This window comes from Pseudopipra pipra, chromosome 7 (assembly GCF_036250125.1).
Source record: "Pseudopipra pipra isolate bDixPip1 chromosome 7, bDixPip1.hap1, whole genome shotgun sequence".
In the NCBI taxonomy this organism is placed as follows: domain Eukaryota; kingdom Metazoa; phylum Chordata; class Aves; order Passeriformes; family Pipridae; genus Pseudopipra; species Pseudopipra pipra.
The window spans coordinates 30,345,321-30,357,572 of NC_087555.1; the positions used below are offsets into that span (position 1 = coordinate 30,345,321).

Consider the following 12,252-nt stretch of genomic DNA (forward strand, 5'->3'; position numbering starts at 1 on the left):
GAAAAGGTAATTTTACCTAGAGATTTTCTATAAAATGCTTAAAACTTGATAGTCTTAAGTTTCTTACACAGAAATCCTAAGACAATGATCCCTGCAGTGCACTTACAATGCATGTTGCAAACAACATGTAACCCTTTAAGACAGTGAGATCAATCTCAATTCAAACAAACATTCTCACCGATGCAATTTGCCACCGTAGAAGGGTTTGGTGTGGAAGTTAATACTTGCAGAATACCCAGTCTTTGCACAGTTTATGCTGACTTTTCCTCCCAGTTCTACCCAGGGAACAGTTAAAATTGACCGAGCGTATGCACAGGGCAGAGAGAACGTGTATTCTTCCCCATGTTCCAAGAGACTTAGGATGCCTGCGTGGAGAAATACAAGAATCCCTGAATCAGCATCATTTCAGAAAAGGCCAGGTTTTTGAAACATAGTCAAATCCAACTTCTGACTACTTTTCCTCACAGCCCCTCACACCAAAATATAAAATAAAATTTAAAAAAACCAAAAAAGTGACATTTATTAGATTCTAGATACAAGCATTTTCCTGAAAGTACTAACCTGAGTAACATGCACTTATGTTTCTTTTGGAGAAAAAACACTTATCCCAGCAATATTGCTCCTTAAAGCACAATATTGTGCTGTGCACACACTCCTCAGTAGTACGTAAAAGGGCTGGTCACTCTCTTACTGATGGCTCTGGAGCACAGCAAGACAAGACTTGCACTGACAAAAGGAAATAACAAATGAATTCCCTGAACTGCAGATCCTGAGGAAGGCTAATACTCCCGTTTTACCTCCCTGTAATACATCTTACCCTATCTGAAGGCAGGTAGCAGAGACAACTCTCTTTACCACACCTCTGCCAAGATAAACCCAACTCTTGCCTGACAGTAGCTTTTGCAATAAATGTCAAGAATCTCGTAAAATAGTAGAATTTTTCTTTTGAGTTTTAAGATATGTTGGTTTGTGTCATTCCTATTAAAAAAAAAAAAAACAAACAAAACCACAAGGTCCACCTCTTGCCATCACAAGACTGTAGCACAACACCTGGCTGCTGCCTGCCTCAGTCTGTGCCTCTGGAGCACAGGATCACTGGGGCGCCTGACATCAGTAGGAACAACACGAGAAATTCGGAAAACGTATAATCTGATTTGAGAAAGGCCTAGAGGAGATATCAGCTTCTGAGATTACCTGGTACAGCCAAAGCATCGAGATGTGCCTTCCACATCCCCTGCCATTCCCTTGGTCATTCCCTTGTCCGGTGCGTAGTTTACATGAAAGGGCCTGGAATCCCCAGTTACTGGGCAATATATACAGGGGACACAGAATGGGAGAGGCTGTCTCATCTCTTGCAGTAAATACTAGTACTAAAGGGAAATTACAGTTAAGGGGCAGTTACCCTTCTCTGTCCCCAAAGGATCCAATTTTTCTAGTTAAAGAAAATCAAAACGTGCATAGTAAGATACATTAACAGCAATACAGGGAGATGTAGCAACACTTCTATTTAACAAATGTCTGATGCAAATTTATTCATAAATATCAGTTTACATCACAGTAACTGCCCTTTGGTTTAAAAGTCAAAATTTTATTTCCAAATATAATCCTGATTTTTGGCAAAGCATAAACCTATCTATTTTTCCACCCCATACGAAAATTTGCTGTTTATAATGATGACTTGTAGCATCTTCTGTAATATGCAAACAGTAAAAATAAAGGAAGACATCACCAATGATTACATATTAAGTCTTGCAGATCACAGAGATTAGAGGAAAACCAGAAGTATGTGGAAAAAAAAAATCTAAAAACTCCCTCACATCTTTTGCAAGCAGATTATTATAGTTTTTTTGAAGTCTTTGAAACAAAACTACCAAGCAGTATTCCCCTACCAGAGGAATATAACATCAAATCTGCTATCAAACTAATATTTTAACAACCTTCTAAAATGAATAAAAGACAGAAGTTACACTTACCCTCACCAACCATTGTCACTCCTATTGACATTCCTAAGAATTTGCTTTTTGTCCAGACGTGGGCATTGACACACATCTTTCTCTCTACACACTCAGCATAGAACCCTGAGACAGGAGGATGGTGGGACACTTGCTCAGCTACAAATTTTACTGTATAGTAGTCCAGCTCTGCTTGGCCTTCCACATCTTTAGACAGATTTACTTGCTCCGAGGGGGAGTGAGCAGGGAAGTTACTGCCGGCATCAGCAGCTACGTCGCTCTTCGGCATCCTCCAGGAGCAGTGGAAGGTCTCCCCGATGATGGGATTGTAGGGTTTCTTTGCAATGGCTCCTTTGCGGCCCTCGTGGAACGAGGTGAGATAATACTCAACAAAGCGGATCATCCTCTCCTCGGGGGTGGTGCCGTTCGTGATTGCGATGAAGAGATCCGGATGGGACATGAAGTCTGCATACATCTCCAACAGCGACCGCTTCTCCAAAATAAATGTGGGAAGAACCACCTGGAATAAAAGAAAACCCAGAAGGCTCTAGTAAGTAAAACAGAAGAGACAGGCATTTTATAAGGGAAGTTCCTGAGAGGAGGATTCTGTCCTGTTTTGGACACCACACATTCAGACTGAACTTTCTCGTCCCTCTTATAAGATGTGAGCAAAGTACAGCGATCAGAGGTTCCAGAAACGCAATTTTCAAGGCAAAAAAGCCCAGTGAGTACTATTAGGACTAAAGATGTTGAAAGGGACTGAGCATCAGTAAATAAAAACAACCTAAAAAGACAAAACATATAACAGCTGCAAAGAGATAATGTGTCCCATATGTCTGTGGAGGAGAAAACAAGCATGAAAGAACTCAAGCTATAGCAAGGAAGGTTTAGAGCAGAGGTTAGGAGAGGATTTGTCTAATGGAGAGAAAAGCAGTGAAGCTATGCCAGCTCTGGAGAGCTTGCAGAATCTCTCTCACCACAGCAACTAAAACAAGCATCCATAAGAAGTAGCATAGTATAGGCTGATCCTGTACCTCTGAGCAGAGGCACCTTATACTTTCCCAGTTACATTCACCACTACAAAAAATAGCAGTCCTTTGCTGAGCCAAGAGCAATACTGTGGAGTGAGAGGCTGTGGGTATCATCAGCCTTTTCCTTCCCTGTAGTGGGAACTAACCCTACATAACTAACTATTGTAAACAGCAATACAGGGTGTCTCAACCATGACATCAAGACAACCCATTTAAATCAGCTGCACTCAAAAAGAAAGAGCACATACCTAAAACTCTTAATAAACATGCCTGTTAAACTGAATACACTTGCCATGTTGCAACACCAACCTGGAGTATTAAAGTGGATTTTCACTTCAGTACCCTGATACTCTGCCTGCTCTGAACTAAAGACATTATACACAGCCACAAGTCACAACTGGGAGATGGGCTTGACAATTTGTTCCAACTAAGAGAAAAAGCTATCCCAAATCCAATCTTCAGTATAAGTGAAATAATGACTTAATCAATTCCTGGTTAAGCAGCAAGGGTTTAAGTTTGACCCACAAACAGCAGAGCCTGTTCATACCACCTTTTTTTCCCCTCTCAAGTTGTGAAATGTAAGCTGCCCACTACAAGTGTTTCTAGGGGCTATGTAGCTAGTGCCCAAAAAATAGCTTCAAAAAATAACTCCAAGAGAGTGTTTTCCTCATTCCATGGCACTCTAAAATCCATTTTTTCTTTAAAAGCGCCTAGTGCTCATGGTAAGAAATCTTTACAGGAGTGAATTGAACTTAAGCTGGTAGTAGCCTGATTCTCCCAGATTTGCTGCCCAAGTTGTCTAGTAGGAAATGAGTGTTAATTTTTCCAAGCTGCTTGCTTTTGATATTTGCACTCAAGTGTCAAGTCCAGTTCTCTCCAGTGTTAATTTTTCTGTGTCTGCTTGTAAGCAAACACAGAAATGAGAACAGCAAAGTGTCTGAGGATCAATAACGAGGAACCAAAAAGAAAACTTCTTTTCAGAAGTAGCATGAATACAGCTGTAGGCTTATGCAAGTGAAAAAGCATTATCAAGACAGAAAAGAGATCAAGGGAGGAAAGCAGAAAGAAAAATATGAGAAGGCTGCAGAAAACAGCAAGAAAAACTCAGGTGCAATCACAGGAAAGAAAACAGGTCATTACAAGAAAGGCAACAAAAACACAGTAGAAAACACAAAGAAAAGGTAGTAGAAAAGATATTGTCAGTTGCATTAAAGAAAATCCAACTCCTCAGCCCATTTCTCTTAAACCTACCTCAAACTAGGACATCACATCTTGGGACCTGAAGTTGCTACAGGACACAATTTAATATAAAACACAACATTGTTCAATATAGAAGCTGAGTTTAAAATGACACTTCACTTTTACTGCAGCTAGTCTTCACACTTCAGTTATACTTACTCTTGTTAAGTCCATGCCAAGTTTCAGCTGAGACAAGAGATGCAAGATAACACTGCGCTGCTCTTCCACCGCTCCTAGATCATCTTCTTTATCATCACAGATATCCTCCAGCTCCTCATCTGGATTTATTTCTTCAGGTTCCTGGAATAAGAGCCATAAACTCAGCTCAAAGATGTGACTGGCCAGAGAGTATTCAAAAAGGACTTCAGATTGTATTTAACTGTCCATGTATGAAAAGAGACTAAATAAACCCCTGCAGAGAGCTACACAACGGAATCTATTCACAAGATAAACAACTGCTGAAGAATTTGAAGGGATATTAAGATAACTCAGTGCAGATTCCATCTCGAGGATACAGGCTAAGATTTCTCATCACCTCCCACAATGGGTCATGAAAAAAAAAAGTTAAAAGAAATCATGACCTGTTTTCCTGTAAGTTTTATGAGCTCACAGAATGGCAAGCATCTAGCACATACACAGAAACAGCAATGCAAAAACTACCACAAATTCTAACCACCTCAATAACATACCTCCACCTCCACACTATTTCAGCCTTTCCAGTGTTGCCATCATTATTCCAGAGGCTGTATCAAATGGTAGTTCCTAGTTACATGACTACCATCCTGCCTGGTATCTCACAAGCTGCTCTTCACAAGCATTATCATATTGCTGCTAGTGCCAGTATTTAACAGTGAAGGAAAAAGTAACTTATAGCAGTTTTATAAAGCAACAACAAAGCCCCACACATACACACACTGCATGTGCTGGTTGCCTGTATAACTAAAGCAGACAGATTAGTAGAAATTATATCAGTACCATTTTAACAACCCTCACACCACAAGCTGAGAGTCAGACGCTTCAGGCAGAAGGGACTGTGGTATTTCTAGGGCTCTGAGCTGCATCCTCCTGGGGCAAACAGCTGGAGGGAGGCAGATGCAGAAGGGAGAGGCTCTGAATGCCATAGGAAGGCAGCAGTATGCCTCTGCCTAAGCAAAGCCATTTGTCCTGGAGCAGCTGTCCTGGCTGGAGGCAGATTTACGAACACTCAACTACCCAAAACACAGGGCCAAGCCCTCACACAGCACTCAAATCCTGATGAAAAGTGCAGTATCACAAAGGTGACTCCTTTCCAAGGATGCCATGGTGTTTGCTATCGTAACTACGGGAGGTGAAAATACCTACAGGCAGTGATAACATCAGTCATATCCCATGTATATATTAAGTACTCAAACTGTAACTTGCTTAATTATTGGAAGAAAGGAATTATGTGATTTAGTTGAAAGCTCCTAGCTTTGTTTCATCTTTTCTTTTTCTAACTTAATAGTAACTACTCTGAACCATTTAAAAAACTATAAACTGCAGCAACTGAAAAAATTATTTTCCATTTCGATTTTGCTCCAAGACAGCCCAGTGCTATTGCAGAGACATAAACCAGCACATTATCTTTTCACAATGACACAGTCTCAGCTAAACAACTGTGTGAAACCAACTAGCATAAAGAGAATGTAATTATGATTTTCTAGCTTAGTTAGGAAAACATGTTCTTCATCATAATCCCTGACGGTTTTTTACTTTAGTATTTTGCAATTCAAATCCATTTTGTCAGTTATAATGATTCAGACTGTAGCTGATAATGATACAGACTGTAGCTGTATTTCAAATACATTAAGCCATCCTGAAGTCAAGTGATGAGAGTTGTTCAGATTAAGAAAAACAGATGCAGCAAGACCTAGAAAAAAAAGACAGGGAGATGTAATAGCTGGAGACCAGCAATTTTGTCTTTTGTCTGCTTAGGCAGTTCTTCTTGGGTCCATTCTGAGAGTGTCATGAATTTCAGTTAGGTTTTTTGCACTTCATTATTTACTTGGTTTAGATCAAAATGCAAGGCAATACTGCCTATTTCAACACCTTGCATTACCATCCCAACTGGCTCCCTCCATTTGATGTTTAATTACATAAAGCAGCAAAAAATTGTTGAAAAAACAAAGTGGAGAGTTTCATTTACTGCAACTGGACTCACTCCTCCTCCAGCACAGCTAATCAGAAGTATGAGAATAACTGTCATTAAATCACTTTTCCATAATATGACTGAAACATTCACAGATATTCCTCTAAATAATTCCCCACAGAAATGGGATGTTCACATTACCTTACCCTTGTTAGCTGGCAGGGCTCTGCAATGGATTGCTCTTCTCTGACAGATGCTGGTTTGTTTATCTCTGCTGGGAAATTCTGAGCTGCTCCATTTTTGAAGTGGTTTGCCAGAGAGATCTTCGGTTCCAACCAACTGATTGTCGTTCCTGAAGCAAAAGAAAGTTTGCGCTGAAACTTGCTCATCCTCTGCAAGGTCAGTAAACAGCAGTTTTTCAAAAAAGAGCTATTTTTTTATGGAATAAGCTGAAAGCAGCCAACTCCTCCTGCAGCCAATGCCTCCAGCAGCCACTAAACAAAGGTGGTGCAATGAGACACCACCTTCAGTGATCATTAGCACAAACACTGCGATTGGTGAGCTGTAATACATGCAACTTGGACTGGAGAAACTAGTTGGTGTCATGAAAGGTGTAAACAGATACTACAGGAGGAACCCAGTATCACAGGAATGTTAAGTAACCCTTACAATTTTCTTTAACTGGTACCAAAAAAAAAAAAAAAAGAAAGCTGCTTTTCACTTATCAGTTTCTCAAACCCTCAGTTCTACATTAAAAAGAGATAAAGCTGAAGTTTTTTTGTCAGTGTTTTCTCTGGAGAAGGTGCTTGTCTTTTCTCAGCTGCAGAAAAGGTAAGCACACGCTGTTGAATAAATAATAGTTGTCAAAAAAAAAAAAAAAGGCTGCAGGACTTGGAAGGCTATTACCCACCTGATGATTCCAGCATCTCCAGTTACTCCCAGCTAATTTATCAGAACATATCGGGTTCCTCATTAATAATAAAAATGTTCCATTCTTTTTCAAAGGGTAATAAGTGTACAGGTGATTCCAATCAGTTTTTACTGAAGAATACACAAACTGACAAACCATCTTGGCTGTGTTGCAAACACAGAAATCACTAGGAAACCTGAATTTCTACCACCAGACAGAAGTTCCCTGTGCTTGGGAACCTATATTAAAGTGTCTGTTTCCTCTTCCTACACAGTCCTTTATTTCCAGACCCCTGTTAAAGGGAACTAGGTCACATCCTCAACCACAACAGACAGAGTAAGCTTAATTCAGATAAACAGCAGCATTTCCACCGGGAAAATACTGGGGCAGGAAGAAAGTCCAGCTTGACTATTGAGCCAAGACAACTTTTCCCACAGTAAGGTAGTTTATTTTCATAGTCTATTACTCATTAATCTGTTACTTAATAAGAAACAAGAATTTCTGAGCATTTTAAGATATTTACACAGAAGTTTCAAAGAAGTCAAAAAATAAGATGCTCAGAATGTCACTGTCACACTTATCTTTTTGAAAAGGTTTTACTCATCTTTAAAACCTCTTCATGACACCTGCTTTCTAAGCTTTAACTTTCAACACACTAATCTCTAACTGCATAGTCTAGGCTGCACTTAATCCACACTCACTGCCTCTATATTAGCTTGAACTTAACAAATAGCCTCCCTTTTATATTCCCTATCAGCTACATTTAAAACAACCTTAATAATTATGTGCTGTTTAATTTTTGCGCTTAGGAGGGTATTTTCAAAAGATCTGAGCTACCAGGCTGCATTTTAATCTTTGTGAATGGACAAGATACCACCTTAATATTTCTCTTTCACTAGAAGATCATATTCAAATCTGCTCTCAACTATTTTTCACAGGCACAAACTATTCTCCTCACCCGTGATCTCCTCCTCCCTAAAAGTCTTCAACCCATTTCTTTTTAAACAGTTGTCAGCACTTCCCCTGTGCTACAACACAAACCTCCCAGCATGTAGAACCTTTACTTCTAGCATTGTTCCTCAAGAGTTGAAAATTGTTGCTGCAATTCACCTTTATGATAACAAAGTACCTTTTTTTTTCAATCCAGTACATTTCACCACTTTTGAGTTGAATTTAGAAAAAGTTCATAGCTGCAACTTTCTTGTTCATCTTTAAGTTTGTGATTCATGATACATCTTGATGTGTTGGGGCAGTATTTTCACTCTTCTGTTTGTTTTTTTGGTGGATTTTGTCATCTAATAATTTATAGCAAACTAGAACTCTTACATAATTTCTAATTCTTGTTTTTTAAGCCTGACAAGCACTTGTCCAAGACATTCTTCACAGTCAAGTACCACTTTAACAGACTCAAAAATACTTCTTTCCTCTTTGTGTTTAAACTGATGTTATGTTAGACAAGTCTCCATCACTTCCTCCTGCACCTCAGTCATGTCTAGGTGAAGCATGATGCCCTGCTTTTCTGATCCTACTAAGATTATATAGTGCTTGTATATATTTTATTAGACAGAACAGTTTGATTTCAAACTTTTCCTTTTTCATGTTATGTTTTCCTACATTTAAATATAGAAAAGCCTCCTGCAACATTTGAATTAAGCTACAACTCTTTCTATATTAACTCCTGAACCCTCCAAAAAGGCTCTGCCAGTTGAACCAGAAGTATCCCTCCTGAGTTAAGAGGAGAAATCTAAGCTACATGGATTTTAATAATAATAATGGTGATAATAATAACAATATTCTTTGCAATCCTTGAAAGGAACAAGTGTATTATGGTGTCTCTAGAAAGGCCACAGCAGGGGTGAGTGTGGAAGGCTGCAGAAAGGAGCATGCATTCTTTTAGTGGACTATTTTTAACTCTGGCCCCAGTAATGCATCATCCAATTTGTTGATCCTCCCCTCTCCATCCATCTCCTTAGGATATCCAAGAGTTGGACATCTCCAAGCAATTTTTTTAGATTTGGACATTAACAGGCAGATACCAACTGAACAGCAGTCAGTGAACTAAGCTTCTACCCATACAGTTTAAAAAATTATAAATCTATAACACTTGTCAAAAAAAACCCCAAAAAAACAAAACAAAGCTATCTTCTTCTTAAGTTGTTACAGTGGTGCTCACTGGACCCTACTTATGTCCCCAGACACAAGTCAAAAAACCATCTTAGTAGTGCACATGTGAAAATGCCAAAACAAAAATACTTCTGATATGCACCTCCCACTGTTATTCATCAATAGTCAAAAAAATTCAAAGGGAATAGGAAGAGTTCTTTCAGTGTGAGTAACTTCAGAGTTTGGACAGAGGTTCGGAGAGGTGCCATCCAATTTTTCACTTTTAAAATGAAATGTTGAACTGAAACACAGCAAAAAAGTTAATTCATCCTATTCACATATCCTCTTTTAATGCCTGTGGTGATTTTAGAATCACGAGTTCTTTTTATATAGTTTTAATACTTTTATAGGACATATTTTTTCATCCTAGAAGCTAAACTAACTACAGCTCTAAAATAATATGCCCTGGCAAAGCAGGCGCCACTAATATGATCGGAATATGGGAAAGATAAGGCAAGAGACAACTTATGAGTATACTCTGTTACATACTTACCATATCTACAGATCTGTTGTGCAAGAGAAGCATTTGAAAATCCTCAAAAGCTTTTTGCTCACAAAAAGCCAGAAAGTAAACACATGAAAAAAGGCACAATAAAATGCAGAATTTACAAACGACGAACACATTCAGTTCCATACACTGCACATGAATTAGGCAGAACAATCTGCTAAGATCCTACTTGCATAGAAGTGATCAATTGTGCAGACAGGGCAACATATTTGTCTGCTGTCTGTGAATGGACATACTCCACACCCACGAGCAGTAAGGTTTGGGGTTTGTAGAGGGTTTGTTTGTTGGGGTGGTCAGTTGTTTATTAAAAGAAATTTTCTTTTTTTCATAAGCTTTAAGCAATTTGCATTGGCCTACAAGTCTGTTCTGGTCTCAGAATGGAATGCAACACTTGTCTCAGGCCATGGTTTAGACTAGAACAGTAACTCAAAACAAGAATACTGATATATTAATAACATTAATAATAACCTGTGCAAATGTAGAGCTGTTTTAATGTTTAACTAGAAATGGAAGCTACACACGTGTAAATGCTTATAATAGGTATTTAGTGTGCAATAAAAGAAAACAAACAACAAACCTATGACATTTGACAGAATTGTGTTGGACACTATATATCCTAGTTTCTGCAATCCCACAAAATTCCCACTCTACTGTGGGAATGCAGCTGCTGCCACAGACTTTTTGATAGAATATACTATATATATTAAAAAAAAAAAACAACATAACATGCATGGAGTTCCACCCAACACAAGCAAGTTAGGCTCTGGAAAAACTCATAAGAAGCCAGTTTTCTTTGCCCATGTGAAAATGGATTCAGTGGAACGAACCTTTCTGCAAGAAGGGAAGGATTTGTATTTGTTACAGAGTTCTGCTCTCTGTGTGCACCTATACCCACCTGCTGGTAAGGATCCCTTTTGCTGAGAAGCATGTTGTAACTGGAGAATATGGAAACAGTCATTTAAGCAGTTCATGGTTGCCATGGAAGTTGCTTTGAGCATTAACAGGTCTTGATCCAAGGACGTAAGGTGACCGGAGACAGGAAGGCATTCTATGCTCCTGATCAAGTCTCTCTGCTGGCCCTCAGCCTGAGACATCATCTGCCAAACAAAACAGTCACTTACCAGGGGGTGGAAGTGCTGTGTGATACGTGTTCAGCTGTGCACAGAGAGGATCCCAAATGATTTTATGACAATAAAACTACAAGGTAACAGATGTATGCCAAGGTAACTGTACTTCGTTTTCTTGATGCAGCTACTACAGAGTCATTAAAAGCATAATGAAATTCCCATGGCAATACATGGCACCTTATTAACAAGCAAAAGAATAATCGAAGTCATTCAAAAAAGAAGGAATTTGAACATGATACTTGCTGCAACAAATATCAACACTTTCATGCCTAGTTGATAAGGATGAGGGGAACCCCACATGCACTCTGTGTGAGAAGTAATTAAACTCCGTGCTCTGCACAGACTGGAAAAGGCTCTACTATCTGTGGGTATAAAGATCTTTTCACTCCCTACAAGAACAGATGCAGTACTTCAAAGGAAAAATCCACATTACTCATTTTGGCTCAAACCATAAAGGATTATCATTTGTTGCCTGCACTGACACCGCAGTCAGGATCACTATCTTACCATGTACTTTGCAGAGAGGGGAGAAAGCCAGCAGGATTTTCATCTTCATTATGTGTTCAAATTGCAGTTGTCCTGTTGTCATTGTCCACCTTGCTCTCCCCCCAAGCTCCCTTCTGCCCTCACACAGAGCTCCACACCCTTAAATCACAGAATCTGTAACACCACATTTGCCCACACGTGCTTTGCAAAGCACACCAGCCACCAAGCAGCACTCACAGAAACAAAGTATTACCTGATCTTTGAATCACAGGGATGCTAGTCCCCTTTCTGGGGCAGAACAACAAATATCAATGTAACTGGACAGCACTGCTCTGTAATCATTAGATGTTCTGGCAGTTGAGTTAAATGTAAAGACAGATTGATTTAGCAGAGCAGCAGCAGAATTTCTTTAAAGAATCTAAGGTGCATTAATGCATTTATAACTACTACAGCACTACGTAGCTTTTTAATTCACCAATCCTAGCAGTATCTTACTGGATTTTTTTTTCAGTACTTCTGCCTGCAGTCCCTTCTAGGAACTATTTTAAGATTTTATGCAATACTTAAGGAACATGTATTCATCCAAGGTCACGGTATGTGGTATTTGGAACACTTAAGGGCTTGGTATGTAGCATGTGAATGTGTGAATGCAAAGAGCATTGGCTCTTTGGAAGTGTTTAACTGTGCAGAGTCAGCCTTAGAGCTGACAGGGCAGAAAGCTAGTAAAAC

At 39.2% G+C, this 12,252-nt stretch overlaps 1 protein-coding gene across 3 annotated transcripts in view; it reads right to left on the reverse strand.

Annotated features, from left to right (window-relative positions):
- Positions 1 to 12,252, reverse strand: part of OSBPL11 (oxysterol binding protein like 11) — a 39,849-nt gene that overhangs the window by 7,096 nt on the left and 20,501 nt on the right. For all 3 annotated transcript variants that reach the window (XM_064661464.1, XM_064661465.1, XM_064661466.1), the window contains 5 exons: positions 10,806 to 11,007; positions 6,536 to 6,681; positions 4,382 to 4,522; positions 1,974 to 2,472; positions 179 to 365 (listed from right to left, as the gene is read on the reverse strand). In XM_064661464.1, the coding sequence (XP_064517534.1) occupies positions 179 to 365; positions 1,974 to 2,472; positions 4,382 to 4,522; positions 6,536 to 6,681; positions 10,806 to 11,007 (1,175 nt within the window). The remainder of the gene's footprint in view (positions 1 to 178; positions 366 to 1,973; positions 2,473 to 4,381; positions 4,523 to 6,535; positions 6,682 to 10,805; positions 11,008 to 12,252) is intronic.